We start from the raw sequence: 19,228 nt of genomic DNA on the forward strand, positions 1-19,228 counted from the left end.
GCGATTTCGAACCCGTTCAGTTTTAGGGTCTCAGAGACCGTTGTTACCAGCTGGTCCACTTGACTCCCTGTTGGTGCAGCGATCAAGATGTCATCCATGTACTGAATAATAGTCGCGGTTGGGTCGCTGCGTCGTACTGGTGCCAGCGCTCGATCCACAGTGATTTGGCAGATGGTAGGTGAGTTGATCATTCCCTGAGGCAGCACCTTCCACTGGAAGCGCAGGTTAGGGCGTTGGCTGTTTGGAAACACGACAGAAAAAGCAAACCGCTCCTTGTCCTCCTCGTGCAAAGGTATAGAGAAAAAACAGTCTTTAATGTCAAGAACAGCACAAGGTTGCCCTTTTGGTATCATAGAGTTCATGGGCAGCAGTGTTTGAACAGGGCCCATAGGCTGAATTCTTTTATTTACTTCACGTAGGTCATGCAGTAGGCGAAACCCTTGGCTGGTTCGTTTAGGTATTACAAAAACTGGAGTGTTCCATGGACTGGTGGAAGGCTCTATATGACCTCGCTGTAATTCACGGTCAAGTAGCTCAAGAAGAGCATCCATTCGAGGCTTTGACAGGGGCCACTGCTCAACCCACACGGGGTCAGATGACTTCCAAGTCAGTTTAATTGGTGGAAGCGGGTATGCAGCAGTGGCCCTCACGGTAAATTTGTCACCTTAGCATTCAATAGGGCCAAAGCGTCCCTTCCCAGCAAGGGTGGGACTCCTGATATGACATATGGAAAGAGGGCGATGGGTTTCTCTGGCCCTCCTTCAGTATGGAGTGTGATTACTATTAATTGAGCACTCTTCCGGGCTCGGGACACTCCTCCAACTCCACCCACCATGGGGGCATCTTCCAGTCTCCAGTGCGGGGGCCAATTTGTTTCAGGGATGACTGTAACGTCTGCTCCGGTATCAATCAAAAATGGGACACTGATGGTAGTGTCATCTAAAGAATAGTAAAGGGAGCAGACCCCCCACACCACTGGTGGACTATCACACCTCACGGCTAGGGCCACCCTGGGGTCCCGTCCGTGGGTTTTTGCTGTCCCTGAGGGAATGTCAAATTTGCTTGAATTGTCGGAGGCAAAGTCAGATTTGCTTGAAGTGTTGGTTGGGCCGTATAATTGGTCATACCTTGAGGGGGCAGCAAGTTCGGGGGTGCCCCACCCCATCTGGGGTTGACGTAATTGGGCCGCCTCGCATTCCAGGTGGGAGAAGGCTGTGTGCGGCCCGGGCGCCCTCTCCCCCTTCCGTTTCCCTGGGGTTTACACCTGCAATCCCTGGCAAAATGCCCCTTTTTCCCACAGGCCCAACACGGTCCCCTGGACCGGCATTGATGCGGGGGAATTGCTGCTGCTAAGTTTTTACATTGGGGGCAATACGCTGCATTGTGGCCAGTCAGACCACCTTTGAGACCCGCCACCGTGTCAGCTACTGCAGTGCGAACAGCTGTCTGGAGTGGAACTAGCTGTTCTTCCCTTGCAACATGCTTAATCATGTCTGCAAGGCTTGCCCCTGCTGGCAATGAGCGCAGAATTTCTCTGGTTGCCGAATTGCACTGCTGACGTAAGCATTCTGTCACGACCGGTCCTTTTGCTTCCGGAGGCAGTGACGACGAATCGACTGCTGCCTGGAGGCGATCCACAAATTGTGTGAAGCTTTCACTTTCGCTTTGCTTTATTGTAGCCCATGGCAATGGTTTGGCAAGCGTTTTAGCGACTGCACGAATAGCCTCCCTGGCTGCACGAGTAGTTGCCATAATCTCAGCATCTCTTAGTCTCTCAGCTTGTGCTTGGGGGGTAATCATGGTTGGATCTGAGCCCATTAATCGCTGCAAGCTAGAACCGTCTAAAGGATGATTATTGCCAGTTACTTGTGCCAGTAATCTTGTACAGTTATCCCTCCATTCTTGTTTAAAAACAATCAGCCCTGATCCACCAAAAATCATTCTACAAATTTGCATTATGTCAAAAGGGAGCAGGTCGTCTCCCCCAAACAGACTATCTATGAGGGTAAGGGTCATGGCCGAATTGAGTCCCTTCTCAGCGATCGCTTTAAGAATATTTTGCACAGTCTTAGGGTTTATTGGCGAGTAAGCTCTCTGTCCTCCGCTCGTCACCTGGACTGGGAATGCCAGCACAGATGGTGGGACCCAGTCGCCACATGTATTCTGAATTTCCTTCCAATCCGTGAGACCAAGTGTTACCTCTCGCGGCTCCTTTTTATTTTTGGTGGAGAAAGTCAGGTTTTTAATTTGATTGATCCCCGATTCCTCCTCCTCCGAGCTGGAATCGGTTATAAGCTGCTCGCCCTGACTCGTGTCTGACTCAGAGCCGGAACTCGACTGCCAAGCCACTTCCTGGTTCTTACTCCTTTTTGTTGGGCTCCGGCCCCGCCCATAACGTCTGTGATTGGTCCATTCTTGTTTCCTCCCCCTCGACCCGCCCCGCCTTCTAGGCGGGTCCCGATTGATTCTCCGCCTGTCACTCAAGTTGTTTTCTCTTTCCTGTCCACGTGAGCTAGCTAGCCGCGGTATTTCCTGCCTGTTCTCGCGAGAGGTGCCTTCGCTCCGCCCTTCTTTGCTGCCGGCGCCATCTTTAGGCACACGTGGCAGTGACCATATTTCCTGAGATTCTAAAATCTCGGCAGCACCTCCGGCTCCCTCAGCTAGCCCATCCTGCAAAGATCTTTCCTGCTCTTGTTCCTCAGAAAGCGGATCGAGGTTCAGGGGTTGAAGAGGTATGTCACCCTCAGATGAACCTTTAAGGTCTGTAGTCCCATTAAAATCTGGGAGCTGTGAAGTTTGTGTGGCAGCCCCGACTCCCAATTTCGGGGTGGCCAGCAAACACTTCCTTGCAGCTTTCCAGGTATCCTGTTCCTGAAAGGCTTTTTGCAAAGCCTGTACAACTTTTCCCCACGATAAAAGGTATTTCCCTTTGCCAGAAGACATAGCCTCCTCGGCCAGGACCTTGGTACATTTATCCCACACTGCAGGGTGGAGAATATCCACCGGCTGCTCAATAACCCCAGCTTGTAAAAGCCTCGTAATAACGAGGGTAAAATCTTTAGCTTTACAATCAATACCCCATTGCTTATGTAATTCTGATACGACCTTCGTAAGGGCTTCCATCCTCCTCACGGGTCCGAGGGCGTCCCCTCCGCCGGGCTGGTCCAGCCGCACCGGCCGCCGTTCCCCGAAGTCCAGGCGAGTTTCCCGAATTCCAGGTGGTTCCCGGGTTTCGGCACCAATTGTCGCCGTTCACGGCGTGGCGACCTGGTTCAGTAACGGCACGGCAGCCACACTCTGGCCACTCGGGCCATCAGCATGCAGACACCAATGTGGTGGACAGCAAAATGGCGTTTAATGGTCGTTGCAACAGCCTTATATAGCTTACATTCATGACATCACTTCCTCCTGCTTACATCATAGGCTTAACACTATTGGCTACCTAAGAAATTCCTGAGAAGGTCCTAGCAGGGTTCTAGCAGTGTCCCAAAAGGTCCTAGATTTCCGTACAGCACGACATCTTCCGAACGCCAGACCCTAACTACCTACAAGGAACCTAGGTGTGGGCCAACCGTGAGGTGAAGGTGTCTCTTGGAAGCCCTCCTTGGGTGACCTGAAGAGCTGCTTGCTCTCTTTGGGGGCAGCTCTGCCCTTGGGAAGGCTGAGGCGCTTGTCACCTGCGCTGCTGGCGGTGGGAGGTGTGAGACATGGGCTCTGCTAGAGACATGTTGGAAGCACGGCCACCGTTGCCATGCAGGTGATGAGCCCTCTCCAGGCTGAGGGCACAGTGCCCTAGGGCTCATGTTGAGTGTGAAGACAAAGGGGTTCCTCTAGAGTCAGGGCACGCCAGGATTTATTTCCCTCTTGCATTATGGGTGCAGAGCACAAGGGGGTGAGCCTGAGAGTCTCAGAGAAGAAAGTTGTGCTGCATGGTCAGGGGCACGTTATAAAGAAAATGAAGGCTGAAGCAAGAAGCCCATGTTGGGGTTGCACTTTGAACACTGAGGCATTTTGTGCCACCAGACCTCGGAACTTCATCACACCAGTGGTTAATACTCGTCATCTTCTTGCAGCCCATAAAGCTGGGGACCGGGAAGGAACTTAATCTCTCCATCGGGTTTAACCCTGCTTTTGAAGAGGGTTGGAATAGTTGGGAAGCAGAGAAAACTCTGAAGATACAGTTTCCTGAGCACCCTCATGAGGAACAAGTCACCATTCGGGGAGAAGTCTTCTTCCCAAATCTCCATATCCAGACCACAACCTTGGACTTTGGCTGCGTCTTGAATGACACTGAACACCAGCGCCACATCCAGATGACCAACTGCAGCCCGCTGCCCGTCCAGTACCACTGGCTGTTCCTGATGGACGACTCCACAAGGCACCTGAGGTACGTGCACCTCTCCTTGAAGCTCTTCGTCCGCTGTCCCGTTTGTCCTTTGCAAAGCCTGAGATGGTTTGTGTAGCATCCGACAAATCCCTTTCACTTTCCCTTGTGGAAAAAGCACCTCCCAGCTTCAGGCAGGGAAGGTGCCCAGGGAGTGGGGCTTTTCCACAGCTTGAGGTGGGGATTTCCACGGCTCGAGGCAAGCGCCACCTTGAACTGAGTTCTCGTGTTCTGCTGCCCATGGCATTCACACAGCGGCTGTTGTGTGTGTTCCGGCGCTCGTTGTGTGTTGTGTGTTCCGGCGGGTTCTGCTGCGGCTTTGGGTGCAGCAGTAGGTGTCAGTAGGAGGACTTGTCCCAACGTCCCTGGGCACCAGGGCCACCCAGTACTGGCCTGTGCTTTCCAAGCCCAAGAGCAATCTCTCAGTTGTGCTGTAGCGCATCTCTAAAGGCGTTTTCGAGCGGTTCTTCCCGCTGTGGCCTCTCTTGCATAGGTCAGAAGTTGACTCTGGGCAGTTTAATTGCAGCAGCCAATGGTTTTTCCATACCGCCCCGGGAAACGGAGCGAAGTTACCCATTGAGGGGCAGCTCTTCCGAGTCCTAGAACAATTGGCTCTGCTGGACGCAAGCCCGCAGGTGCTGGTTCTTCCAGCAGATGCCGAGTCACCCAGCTCTGTTGCCTTAAGGGTCGTGAGTGTCCTTCTGGCAGGATCCTCTGCTCCAAAGGGTTTGGCATTGCCCCTTTGCTGGCTCGTTAGCGCTGCGGCCATTTAGGACAGCTCCCTCTTCTGCTCCGCATGTTAATTAAGCGGTAATGTGCTCTCTCAGGGTCCCTCAGGAGACACCATGTGATCCTTGTGGCAGAGCTGGAAATGAAGACGGTCTCCAAGCTATTAACACCTCACATTGCTCATTAAGAGCCCGGCAGAAGGGCAGCATGTCAGATCTATTTTTCTGGTCCACGTTAAGCACTGTTGGTATTGTAAATTATCAGATGAAACTAACTGGGTCTGACATGGAAGGAATCAACCGTCAGGGCTGGTGACGGTGAGATGGATAGAATGGTGGTCAGACCGGTGTGTGGCTGGAGAGTCTCCAGGCGCTCCCGGTGCGTGTGTCCCATTGGCACAGGCACCTCCCTTCTCACCCAGAAGAAGTCAGGCTGCCCGAAGGCAGCTGAGGTACCTGGGTGTCCCATGCAGTGCTGGGCTCTGTCCAGTTGAGGCACAGCAGGCTGGAGGCTCCAACCCACCCCAGCCCCGGCTCCATTCCAGCTCTGGCTCCATCCTGCCTTGTTACACGTACAAAAAGCCACCAGCGTCGCTGCTTGCTCGTACCGACCCGCGGCTGTGGGTCACTCTTGGGGAGATGTTCTTCATCTATGTCTGGCTGAGCCACAGAACTTCTTGCCGTGGCTCTGCAGGTGGGGAAGGCATGGTCTGGGGTGGCAGGTGCTTTTGGGAGGGTGCTGCTGGGTCTGTACCAGCCCATGGCTGCCTGGCTCTGTCCCTTTGCCCTCCAGTCTGGGCTTGTTGCAGGGTTCGTGTGTGTCTCCCTTTGCTGCCACGCTCCCCACCCCGGTGAGGTGTTCACCCCTGTCCCCATCTGCTGCTCCTTGCACCCGGCTGCCGGCACCGCCGCTATACCGGCATCGTTCCCAAGCACTGACCTGCTCTGACCCACTTATGGAGCTGCTGAGCTCCCACCTTGGTGCCGGATCCTGCCAAGGAGCTGCTCCTGCTGCCCTCCCTCCTTCCCACTGCAGCTCCACCATCAAAGCTTTGTTGTTTTCCAGGTTAACTCCTCCAACACCAAATTCTTTCACAAAAGCCAAACCACCAAAGGAGGAGGGAGCTCAGCTGGAGTGCCCAGCACCTTCAGAGAGCATCCTCGGGAATGGGAGTGTGGAGGAGCCACTTGAAGCCCTGGCAGGGGTGGGGGATTCTGTCCCACAGCCACCAGATGCAGATGACACCCTGGAAACAGAGGTAGGTGATTTTCTACACCTCCCACCAGCGTTGCCTCCCCCAGCTTACGCATTCATTACTGAGTATGGGAGAAGATTTTCCCCATGGTCTTTCCACTTTTAGGCAGGGTGGCTGCAGGATGAGACTGGGTTTGAGGAAGAGGCCCTCCAGCCATGTCTGTCCTTTGCTGCAAGCAGTGGCTCCCTCCTCTCCTGCACCCATTTCCACACCTGATGTCTCAGTGTCTCTTCCCCTTCCTCCAGGTTTTCCACATCCTGCCGCTGTACGGCGTGCTGCAGCCGGGCGAGAGCGAGCGGGTCAGGGTCACCTTCTCTGGCCATGCAGACATCATTGCCCGCGTCACGGCGCTGTGCCGCGTGGAGGGAGGCCCGACCTATGAGGTTGCGCTGCGTGGGGAGGCCTCGCTCATCCACTACCTCCTGGACAGCACGGAGATGGACTGCGGGCTGCAGGTACCAGGCACTTCTCTTGGCAGGAATCCTTGAGACCATCCCTGGCAGGTGGCTGCCCACCGAGGTCCAGGACTCTCACTGGCTTCTTTGGTTGTTTGGCTTGGAGGTGCAGCTTTGGGGTGACAGGTCCTGTGTCCAAGCTGGTTTTAATGGTCATCTCCATTGCCCTTCCTGAAGCTGGGAATCCCTCCTCTTCAATGAACTCTGGCTCCCAGGGCAGGCGGTGATCTCCAGGGAGTTGTGCCCTGAGACATCCATCTGCAGATCCGCTCCCGGATCCTGGGGTCCAAGGAGATGGTCTCTTTCAGTGCTCTCCATAGACCAACAAAAGGAACCAGGAACAATGTTACTGTGGGCTTCAGTCACCGTGTGAGAGAATGTCCCAGAACAATCCCCATTTTACCTCTTTTCAGTCAGCCCCCCCAACATTGCCAGCTGTTGGCCCTGTACATCTTGCCCTGTGTCCTTGGTTTGCTGTCCCTGGAAGCTCTGCAAATCCCTTTCCTTCTGAAATGCCTCCTTAGTGCCTCTCTGTCAGTGCCAGCAGAATCCAGGCATCCCAGCAAGTACGTGGCTGCCTCGTAAAGACAAGTGATGCCCTACAAGTGGGTCAAGGGATGGTGACTGAGAGCACGGTGGGCTGGCCATGCTGGATGGGGCAGTTGCCTTGATCTGTCCTGAATTTCCTTGGAGCCTTTGCAGAGGCTCTGCTCCATCCAGGGCTCCATCCAGGGCTCCATCAATCCGAGAAGCGGGGGAAGTCCGAGGGAACTAAGCTCACTGGAGATGGATCAGAGACTGAATAGGGGCTCGGCCAAGAAGGTCCTTGGCACTAGTTAAGGCTTGCTGTCCAGACCACTGAGCACCCCCAGCTCAAGGGGGCTGGTAACAGAAGAAGCTTCCTGGTGGGAGCCATGGTCCTCCTTTGTGTTTCAGCTGGCTGTCAGATGACGCCTTAAAGTGCTGAGGACTTGTATCTTAAAATCCTAGAACAGTTTGGGTTGGAAGGGACCTTAGAGGTCATCTTGTCCACCTTCACTGAGCAGGGACATCTTCCACTAGGTCAGGCTGCTCAGAGCCTCATCCAGCCTGACCAGATGTTTCCAGCAGTGGGGCATCCCCCAGTTTATTACTGAGCTTTTTGTGGTGGTTGCTGCACCTCTGCGCGCTGCCATAAATACCTGCGTGGGTTCCTCAGGTTGGCCTGGGAGAGTCAGGTGCCCGTCCCTCCTCTTCCTCTGCCTCTCTCTTGTGTTGTGTCCATCGGCTCTCATCCCAGTGTCAGCAGGAGGAGATTGCCAACATCCAGATGTGTGTCCTCAGTTTCCCGTCCCTCTGTCTTCTCTCCAGCTGTTTACCGAAGTCACCAAATCAGAGGTCACCCTGCGGAACAGCGGGAAGATGGGATTCACCTACGTGGTGCTGAGCCCCAGCACGGCCACCGCGGACAGTCCTCAGCCTGGCGTGCCCCTGGTCCTGCCCAGCACCGTGAGTAGCACGAGGGGTTGACGCTGGCTCCACATCAGGCTGCCCAGGAGGGGGTTATAGGGGAGGAACAAAAGGTTGGGCAAGCAGAGTCCTAGTTGTACCAGGTGAAGTTGTGCTGGTAGCGGCAGTGGATCAGGATGGTGCAAGGTCTCCTGAGCGTCTCCTTCCCCTCAGGGTTGGGTGGTGGGACAGGACTTCCTCCAGGTCCCTGCCTGCCTCCTGTCAGCACTAAGGACGTAAATAGTCCCTCTCTTGGGCACGCAGCTCCTGTGTCGGAACTCGCGCCGGCCCCTCGCTCCTCCAGCTCGTAGCATCCCCTGTCCCAGTGCCTGGGTTCTGCCTGGATCCCTCAGCTGAAGCAGCATTCCTATCCGTGTCCCTCCTGGCAATGGGAAGAGGAGGCCAAATGGCTTTCATATGTCCTCGTGCCAGTCTCCAGGGGTGTCACTGCTCCAGAGGACACGGCTCTGCTTGGCCCTGGGCAGTTGCTGCTGTGCAAGCAGCTTGGCAGGACTTGCTTTTGCAGATGCCGTGTTGGGAGCTGGAGTCCGGGGCTCCGGGGACCAAGAGGCAGGATGTGTCCTGCTCAGCAGCTTCTCCCTGCGGCGTGGGGGGGCGAGCAGGGAGCTGAAGGTCCAGCCCAGTGAGCTGAGAAGAGCTGTGGCTGTGCCCTGTCCCCTGAGCAGTGTTGCCACCTGTTTGTATTGGCTCTCAACCTGCTTGGCATGAGCCCAACTCCAGGCTCAGACAGCTCTTCTCTAGGAGCCCAGTGAGGAGGGGATTTGTGGGGAACCCCTTCATCCCTGGAGCTCGTCCGAGCCTCTGCCTCTGCTTTTCCAGGGGTGTAAGTTTGCAGGTCACTGTGAGTCTAGATCGTGCCATGTACCCTCGGTGTAACCACCCAGGCAGGAGCTGTTGGTTGGGCTCATGAGTAAGAAGTCAGGCTCTTGGACACCAGCCTGGGAGCCACTGCAGTGCCGTGACAGGAGCTGCTGGCCCTGCTGAGAGTTTGGGCACGCCGCTCCTCCTCCACAGCAGCTGGCAGAAGGGCTTTTCTTTGCTGCTTGGCTCTGGCAGAGGGTGGGCAGTGTTGGCAGGAGGACAAACCACAGCCTGGTGTAGGAGACTTGAGCTTTTGGATGCAGGGAAGCTGGAAGGCGATGTGTTGTGTGAGAACCTGCAAGGTGCCTTCTCATCTCAGCTTACCGGTGGTCTGAGCCACCCCTCCGCCAAGCCCTCTGGTTGAATTCCCCTCCTCTTCTTCCACACCTCCAGGGTTACATTGGACCTGGCAGAGAGCAAGTGCTCACTGTCTATCACCTGCCGGGAGTGCCTGGAGTCTTCTGCCGGACCTTCCAGATCCAAGTGGGTCACCTGGAGCCAGAAGAGATCAGGCTGAAAGGAGAGGGGAATTTTCCCAGGATTTATTTGGACCTTCCGAGGAGAATCAAAGGTGAGCACTGTCTGACTGCTCCTCGGGGAGGTCCCCTGGGGGTCTTTTTCTGTCCCCCTGTGTCGTCATGCTCATAGGGCAGCTCACACCCACCTCCACCAAGCCTGGAGGTTTCAGGGCTGTTGTTCTTCTGGTTGCTTTCTAGAAGCACATGGGCTTTGCTCCAGAGAGCCATCCTGGCCAGTGTCATCTGTTGGTGGCCTGGATAAAGGGGACAGCTAGAAAGCAGTGTTGGGGAAAGCTGTAATGTGGGCTGGCAGGGATTTGGGCAGGGGTGGGGGGGATGAGATGCTCCCTTGTGTGGAGGAAGATGGGTGGGAGAGAACATAGAAGAAAAGCAGCATCCTCTTTCCATGCGTTGCTGGAGGAATGTGTTTGTGGGAAGGGCCAACGCTGGGGGTGTGGAGCTTCCCAGCTTTAACGGGGACGCCGCTGCGCCCACACTTCTATTTGTGGCTGTTTTCTTCCTTCAGGAAATGAGAACTATGAGCACATCCTCAAAGAGGCAAAAGAAAAGCTTGGAGGAGGCAGCCAGAGAGACGACGCGGTGGTTGTCGGGGAGGCCACGGCCAGCGAGCCACCCATGGACGACTCTGGCACTGTGGTGAGACCGGCTGCTGCCCTGTTTGGCAGGGGCCACCCTCTCCCTGTGTCACTTGTCCCCCTTGCAGCTGGCTCCCCTGGGCTGGCCACAAACATGGGGCTCCTCTGGTAGTAGTCCTTCCCGTGGGTGCCTGAGCTTCCTGAGTGCCCGAGTGGGAGGTCCTGAAGACTGTGCTCAAGCAACTGAGATGTGTCTCCAAGAGCTGTCAGCGCTGATGTGGTTCCCTCATGGAGAGAGCTTTTGTCTGAGCTGCCCTGACAGCAGCTGGGGACAGGCAGCTAGTTGGAGCTCTGGCAGGTCCTTGACTTGTTTGGTCAGATCAGCTTGCATAAGGGTGGCTGAGCAGGCGAAGGTGCTGGAGTTCATCTCCCTTCAGATATGGTCCTGGCAGATTCTGAGCAGCTGGACAGAAGGACCCCATCATAGACTGTATTGGCAGGGACATCCAGAGGCCATCTACCCCCTGCAGCGAGTAGGGACACCTTTAAGTAAATCAGGTTGCTCAAAGCTTCATCCTTGAACGTCTTCAGGCATGAAGCCTCCACCACCTCCTTGGGCAAGCTGTGCCAGGGTCTCACCACCCTCAGAGTGAAGGACTTCTTCCTGCTTCTTACCAAGAGCAGGGTGGGATTAACTTGCCTTTGCTAACCAGCCACTGTCTTTGTTTTCCTCAGCTGGACGTTGGGCTGCAGATGGAGATGGAGAACATGCTGATGGAGCAGCACGCCCTGGAGCAGCAGAAAGCTCTCTCCTCCGGTTCCCCAGAGGACGCTGCCTTTGACCAGTGTGCTCGTCGGAGGCTTCTCAAGTTAGTAGGGCCCCTGTGCTCTGATGGTAGCGCACAGTGGTGCGCCCCTGCTCCTGGGAGCTCCTTGTCTCTGGGAATAGCTGGGGACTTGAGAAGGGGGTTGGTCCTGATAGTTTGGACGTGCTACCAGTGAGCAGCCTGAGGACTTTTTTCCAGTGGCTTTTCACAGCAGAGGAGTTGTGCCCAGTGTCTGTTTAAACTCATTTTATTCTAAGAACCTGTTAGTAGCTGATAAAAGCTTGGACCTGGGTGCCCCGTGACGTACCAAAGTCTTCTTAGCAGAAGATCAGACCTTGGGCTTCATGGGCTGGAGTTTCTGCAGCAGTGACTACAGAAGCACCTGCTTTGTTTGCATCCTCCTCCACCTTAAGGACTCTCCTTGCTTCTCCTTCCAGAGTGGAGCTGCCCGAGTACATCCTGGACTTTGGCCACGTCGTTCTTGGTGACATCCACAGGCACGTCGTGAAGATCACCAACCCCGGGCAGCTCCCCGCGTCCTTCTGCGCCGATGGACGGGCTCTGTGTGGCACCGGTAACCCATGCTGGAGAGACTTCCCGCGGGCTTGAAGGACCTGTCTCTGACAGATGAGCTGGGGCCACGGGGAAGGGTTTTGAGTGCTCTTTTGCATCGTTTTCTCTTCCTTCCTCCCCCTGCTCGGTGCTCTGCAGCCGGAACTCTCCTGGCCCGCAGTGTCCAGCCACCTGGGCTGCCCTGACGCTTCATTGCGGGGGCTCCATGGGCTGATCACCTTGGTCACCTCTCAGCATCTTCTGCTCTTGGCTACCAGGAGCATCTCCTGAGTGTCTTTGTGCGCTCCATGAGCTTGTGTTGGGAGCAGATGGGACCCTTGGTGCTTTGGAAGTGCTTTGTTTAGAGTTCGTAATGGCACAGTGCTGCTTTAGCCTCTCTTGAGACAACAGCCTGTGAGGTCAAAACAGGCTTTCAAAACAGGTCCTTGAGGACCATCAGATGGTGACTTGCTGCGTCTGAAGGGTGGTCAGGTGTCTCCTCTAAATTGTCTTCCAAGCAGCACCACAGCACAGGGGAATCTTCCCTGGAAGTTCTTTGGAGAGATCTGCGCATCCTTCCTGGGGGCCTGGTGAAGGAATTGCTGGTGCTCCTCAGCTGATGGGTTTCCGTTTTACCCTGCGGGTCTTGAATTCAGGCTGTGAAATTCCTTTCTCTTTGAGCGGTGACAAGAGAGAAGGAGTGGCAGTCTTCTCTGGAGACACAAAGGGTCCTTCTGCCTGACAGTCCTGTGGACACCCATACGGTCTGAAGATACTTGTGACCAATTTCACGATGCTGGTGTATCTCAGCTGCTTTATTTTCACCCATTCAAGGTTTTAGTGTGGATCTGGGCTGCGTGAAGAACCTGCCCTTCTGTGAGACCGAGACCTTTGAAGTGCGCTTTGACCCGCAGAGTGCCAACCTGCCGGTGGGAGAAGTGAATGTTGTCCTGCCCATCAAGGTACTGTATCCTTCCTCACCTCCCTGTGCCAGCACAGCCTTTTGAGGCAGCTGTCAGGTTGGGGGCAGCAGCAGATGTTGCCTGGACCTTCAGCTGGATGCTCTGCCCCTCACTAGGCAGAAGAAGGCCCCACATTTCCCATCCGTCTGCGTGCCAGTGTGGCTGAGCCATCCGTCTGCGTGTCCAGGGACAGACTGGAGTTTGCTGCTGTCCAGTGTGGACAGAGTCAGGAAGCAACCATCCAGCTCCACAAACAACTCCAGGTCCCCTGTAAAGGGTCCATCACCATGAATGAGCCTGTTGTGAAGGGGAGGAAGAGACGACGCGGGACACGTAACTTCTCGGTTGGGTTTTCTGTGCCTCTCGTGCCTTTTCTGCCACTGTGGGTGCCTCACCGCGTGGGGATGGCTCGTGGGAGGGAGATTGGAGGGTATGGAGCACGGCTGGTTCACCTGGACTTGTTGAGCAGCTGATGCTTCACTTCTCTGCCACCTTCACCCATTCGTCCTCCTCCAGGGACGGTGCCTGCCCATGTGCCTGCCCTGCCCACAGGTTTTCCCTCCAGTTCTAGGCTGTAGTGGCCACATCTGGTCTGGATGTGGGTGCTCTTGGCGCCGTGACGGTGTCTCAGAGCACTGTGGGAACTTGAGGGTCTGTCCTCACAGACCAAAGAGACCTCACAAGGTTCCTTCCTGTGCCCAGGTGGACAAGTATTTGCCACTGTACATTAAACAAAAGCTGCTTCGGCAGTGGAAGAACAAGCGCTGTGTCTTCCAGGTGCTGCCCTCGGCCGGGACCCTGACTCCGGGACAGCGCTACAACGTGCGAGTCAGGTTTACACCCAGGAAAGAGGTGAGATTGACGTGCGGAAAATAGACTCTCTAACTTGCTGAGAAGTATAAGCTGCATCCGAGTCCTCATCCTGTTCCTGCAGCCGAGGGGGAGGCTTAAAACTATCGTTCAGATCCTGTTCTGGTACCTGGTAAATTTTATCGGGTCTGGTACACCTCTGCCCTATACTGCACGTCGAGCAACACCCCCTCAGTTTACCTTTGTGTTTTTTATTCTCCCTCTCGAGTGCTAGTACCATAGGATCTTGTGGTGGGACTAATCCACACTCCCTTTGCCACTCTGGATGGTGTTGGAGGGTATAAAACATACCCAGATATGTAACTTCATCCCATTTTCCTTCTCTTCTTAGAAATAACATCAATTGTAATAAGGTGTTATAATCTAATGTTCCGTTTAGTGGCCATTTAGCCCCATCTTCTAATTTATCCCAAGGCCACTACTGATTACAATATTTCATAAGTGTTTTCTTATTTTCAGTGCCTCCTGATCCCACCAATTCCTTCCAATGGGCTAGCACACACCCTAGGGGATTCTTCTTAGAGGCTCCACTTTGATTGTTACCCATCATTTTAGGATTAGACTGCGACGGTTACAGTTTGAACCTTCCCTTTCTAGTACTTTCTGTGGGGACGTAGGGGGAAAACTGCGCCTGCGCGTGTCCAAAAACACAGTTAGGTGAACACGCAGTCAAGCAGCAGAGCAGTACAAAGTGGCCGGCACTGGTGAGGGTGAGACCCCAATTCCCTTGCCTGAATCACAGGATGCGCCTACAACTCCACGAGTGGTAAATGTTCCTTTCTACAGCACTACAGCCAGGCAGTAGGGACAATGTCCTTGCTATGGCTGTAGTGGTATATTGTTCCCTTGCCCTTAGACTTTCAGGTTGTCATCGCCTTCCAAACGAGTGCGGCTTTACCCACCGGAACAACCAGACAGGTGGGTGTTACTGAGACTAAAAGGTCTCTTCAAGCTCAGATAATTTAGAAAAAATCTAAATTTTCCTTTTCTGTTGTTTTAATTCTAGGCAGAGGACCCAGGCTTCTGCTCCAGCTGATGCGGATATGTGGGAGCGACGCTTTAAAATGGAATGTTTTGTATTGTCAGCACTTATTATTATTTTTATTATTTTTCTTATTGTGTCTTTTTTATTGTTGTTATAGTTGTGCATAGTAATAAAGTTTTGTTTTCAGTTATACAGTTCTGTGCACTGAAAAAGATTAGTTTTGTTTAGTTAATCAAGAGTTTCTATCTGTATCTCTATTGGACATCAGGGGGAGAAAGTTGCTACACCATGTGACTCATAACTTTACAGTAGACAAAGAAGGGATATGGTTCACAGTAACTTTGCATGCGATTCACCACATCTTGGATCAATTAGATTAGACACGGTGGAAATATTTCATTTCCCACATATTCCTTTCTCTTAGTTTTATTGCTCTTCGAGATCTGTATTAAGTTTTTGATCTCAACCTTCATCTAATATCTACCACAAGTTCCAACCAATCTCTTCACAGGGATTCGGGACTACAAATTGGGGCCCTTTACTTAGTTTACAGTAACTTGATTTCACAATCACTCACTCATGCACACCACAGCAAACACCAAGATTTACGCCAGACAGCAAGTTTTACGACAAACAGTTGACATTCTATTAATTAATTGTCTGTTAAACTCTATCTATATCCATCCCCTCAGCATTACTGCATGTCACTGAATCACTGGTACCAGCAAGCAGCCCCAGCCCAGGCCCCTTCCCGGGCTCAGCGGGGCTGTCGCCCATCGTGGTTCACCGCCCGTGGTCCCTGTGGTGCCGGCACGTTCCGGGCAAACTGGGAATCCGCTTCAATGGTGGAGCGTTCCCAAAGGTGGTTTGAACGTGGCCACTGGGACTTGGAAACCGGTGGCTTGTGGACACGAGAGCTCTGGCTCCCAGTCCCGGGGTGTTGCTGTTGCTGGCCAAAGGCGGAGTGGAGATGACACCCCTGATTGCGAGCGGTCGGGAGCTCCTCGCCCCTCTGATGGAGCGATACAGAGCGGATGTTTGCCCGAGGTGGCAGTGCCAGGACTGTCTGGGCAGTGTAACCCTGAAGGAGGAGGAGAAGCAGCCCCTGAGCCCACCCATGGGGCCCTGCACTCCCCCAGGGCGAGCTGAAACCCCTGTCAGTCCATTTAAATCCATGGGATACCCAGTTCCACCTGATGCCAGGAACCATCCTGGTTCCTGGGAGCCAGCATGCCAGGGCCCCAGCCCCTGCTGCACATCAATAGCCGTGGGTGGGACCCCACAGTGCAGCAGTGGGAGGGTGTGGAATAAATGCCGTGGGGTCCCAACCACAGCAGACAGTCCTCCACAAAGTTCTCCAATGTGAGTCCTTTCCCACAGGGCTTTACCTGTTCATCAGCTGCCCCGCCGTGGATCACAGCTATGGCGGGCAGTAATAAATCCCAATGTCTCTCCAGTCCTCCATGGGGTCACCAGCCTCCCCCCCAGCAAATCTCTCTCTCGCTCATCTCTGTGGGCTGCAAGTACTGGCAGAGGCTTGCTCCAACGTAGGGTCACAGCATCTTCTTCTATGCGTCTCCACCTGTTCCATCCAGCGTGGAGCCTCTCCACTGGCCACAGGTGGGGTCTTGGCCTTTTCCATGGACTCTGTGGGGAGGGGGGGAGGGGAAACACCCTCTCCACAGTGGGTTTCTCCACAGGGTGCAGGGGCATCTTTCTCCAACACCCGGGGTGCCTCCTCCCCAACCCTCCCCAGCCTGCGTGTCTACGCAGCTCGTTACATCTCCTCACTCCCTTCTCTGGTGGCAAAATGCAGCTGCCAGCAGGGGTTTTTTTCTCCTATATGTGATTCACAGAGGCGCTTTGGCCCAATATTTACACTTTGGGGCCACAGAGAATTCCAGCAGCTCCTCACAACAACCATTTTCTACAGCCCCATGTCTCTCCCAGCACCCAGCTACACAAAACTGTGACACCGGGGGAGCGGCGCGCTAATGACCCGGCGTTCATTAAAGTTCTTTTCATTAGGCGCTGGGGTGTGGTGGTGACAGCAGCGACCTCCGCGCCACTGACGCCTGGCGTGGTGCGGGCGCAGCATGACAAGGGGCCATTGTCAGGGCACCGGCACGGCCCTGGTGCAGGCATTGCCCAGGGTGACCTTGTCAGGCTGGGGAGGGGCACAGTGCCCGGGCATGAGGGGCCCCCGGGTGCCACCCATGTCCCTGTCCCACCGGTGACCGGAGCGCCTCTCCGAAGCCGGGGCTGCCCTGGGCCAGCAATGGTGCCGGGAGCCCCTTGCAGAGCCCAGCCTGCCCGCGGGCACACGCTGGGTGCAATAAATCCCTGGCAGGCGTTAATTGGCGAGCACCTAATTGGGAGTGGCATCCTCTCTTGCAATGCTCTTGGGGCCAGACTGCTCCATGCCAGGCCCTGACCATGGTAATGGACATGAGGGTCCTGCTGGACCACAGTCAGGGCAGCACCCATGCCCATCGTTGGAGAGAAGCTGCAAAAGCAAGAGAAAAAGTAGAAAAGAGGGTCGTGTAGAGATGTGATTTGTGCGTCACGGTAAGGAAGGTGCAGACAGAAGGACGCCCCTGGGACAACCTTTTGTATAGGAATGTTGTGGTTCTTGTATTAATGAAAAGTCCAGAAACCTGACTGGAGGCTGCTGCCTCAGCCATGAGAGGGGATAAAAGCTTGCTCAGTTGTTATTAAAGGTGTCTTCGATCCACCGCGATCGCAGTCCGGGCCTTTCAATACGCCACCAATGGCGCCCAGTGCGGGGCACTGACACGACTCGCTGCGATCCGGTGCCGCGGCTCAGCTGAACTCAGGGCAGAACGCTGACAGGAAGCGCTACCGGCGCCCCAGTGCCTCTCGCAGGAGGAAGGTGAGCGGCTGAGAACTGTGGGGATGAATGTAATCAACAGGATTGTGAAGGAACATGGGAAGAAAAGGGATAGTGGAGAGTTACAGCAAATTTTTCTTTGGACTTTTAAAAGTGATCCTTCCACAAACAGTCACAATATTTCTCATGCAGAAATCTGGGATGAAGTTGGGGTCAGATTTGGGACGGTGCCACTAAAATGGCTTTGCCAAAAACGTTATCATTTCCTCCAAGTGGAATTGAGCCATGAAGGTGAATTCATGTTTTAAGGAAATGTGGGTGGAACAGGAGGCTGAAGAACAAGCAAAAAATGTGTGTAGAAGAGTAAAACCTATTACCAGGTTTATTTTTTTTTTCTTCTCCATCCAAAATACTCGGAGGTGGGATGGTCCAGGTGAAAATGAAGCTCTTTTGATTTCAGCAGTGCCTCTCTGGAACCATCACCGCTGTGTACATCTAACTTTCCCTGAGGGGTTGATACCCATTGCAAGGAAATCCCTTTGTGCTAGGATGCAGCTAGGCTGGCTTGGGTTATCAGCTTCCAGCAGGTGTGCTGCTATGTTCTGAGGGACATGATCTGCTTCAGCTGGGTAATACTACTTAAGCTTATCCAAGTGTGGCTGGTGAGGAAATAAGCACACCTTGTTCCCTTCTAGCTGCAACAGCAGCATGTGCTAACTGTACCTGTTTCTAAACCAGAGTACCTCTTCCCATATTCAAGTGAGAATCAATTGTCTTGTCTGCCAAAGCCAATCACCCCTGCAATATTTCCAGGGCACAGGGGAGCTGCCTCAGTCCCCCTGTCTCCTGTGGTGTTTGATTGATGTGCGAGAGCCAGGTGCCACAAGCAGCCCATCCTCCCTGAAAGGGCAGCTGTGGAGCCCCTGCAGCCCCCTCACTCGCCCAGCCCTTACCGCTTTGGTGACAGAGATGAGCTGGTTGAAGCTGATAAGAACGATGTTGAAGACAGAGGCAGTGCACACCAAGTAGTCCACCACCAGCCACAGCTTGCACAAGCCCCGGCCAAGTCTCCTCCACTCACTGGGCACCACGAGGTCCACTACTTGAACCAGCATTACATTCTCCACTTGGATCTGAAGGTCAGTAGCTCATACTCTCTGCTGGTTAGCGATGGTGGTTTGGACCACCATGGAGTCTCTAATTAAAAGAGTTACTTCTCATTAACATGGCCTTAGGTCATAAGGAAATAGACTTATTTAGTTGGGCAGCCGCAATGAGTGGGGAACTCCAGAGATTCGTTACACTTTTTTCAGTGTCTATTTGGTCGTTTGCTCAGAACAGCGAACAGGATTCTGGGCTTTTGCTTCTCAAACCAGAAACTTCTCAGCCTCTGTGGTACTAAGCAGTGTCCTTTGGGCGGCAGTGGGAAACCCACCCCCAAACCCCTCTTTGGCGAGAAATGCCTGCAGTCTTCCCTCCACTTCCCCCTGCCCCTGGCAGCTGTGTTCCAATCCCTATTCAGCCACCTTTCTATTCTTTGTACTTGTTACTTCCTACCTGGAGCTGAACTGCAGTAAAATGACACTGTTTTCCTAAAGGAAACACTAAGTTTCCTTACTTTTTTTAAAACTTGGAAGTTCTTCTCACGGTCTGTGAGACTGCAGCCCTTAATTTTGTAAGTTATAGGTTGAGGGCTTTTTTATTCCTCCTGACAACTTTCCTGAAGGCTGAGAAGTTGATATGGTGTGACATGCAAAATAGGTGTTGATGCTGTTCAGTAGCAGGGAGACGGTGTGTTGCCAGACTGCCTTTAACCCAGTTAGGAGGTGGAAGCCCTTTTTGCCCCCTCACTTTGCTCTTTAACATTCTACATT

General features: G+C 53.9%; 1 protein-coding gene across 1 annotated transcript; it reads left to right on the forward strand.

The window, feature by feature from the left end:
- Positions 1-3,751: 3,751 nt before the first annotated feature.
- Positions 3,752-14,763, forward strand: LOC311204605 (hydrocephalus-inducing protein-like; the record flags this gene model as incomplete). The annotated part of the gene is made up of 14 exons (XM_084281007.1): positions 3,752-3,757; positions 4,074-4,387; positions 6,179-6,371; positions 6,614-6,823; positions 8,174-8,311; positions 9,587-9,764; positions 10,238-10,368; positions 11,043-11,176; positions 11,572-11,708; positions 12,521-12,648; positions 12,765-12,992; positions 13,426-13,500; positions 14,375-14,436; positions 14,525-14,763. 14 exons carry the CDS (start codon positions 3,752-3,754, stop codon positions 14,658-14,660), a joined length of 2,070 nt encoding a protein of 689 aa, XP_084137133.1. The 3' UTR covers positions 14,661-14,763.
- Between the last annotated feature and the right edge of the window lie 4,465 nt (positions 14,764-19,228).

The sequence above is a fragment of the Gallinula chloropus genome (assembly GCF_964237585.1).
Source record: "Gallinula chloropus genome assembly, contig: HAP1_SCAFFOLD_104, whole genome shotgun sequence".
NCBI lineage: Eukaryota > Metazoa > Chordata > Aves > Gruiformes > Rallidae > Gallinula > Gallinula chloropus.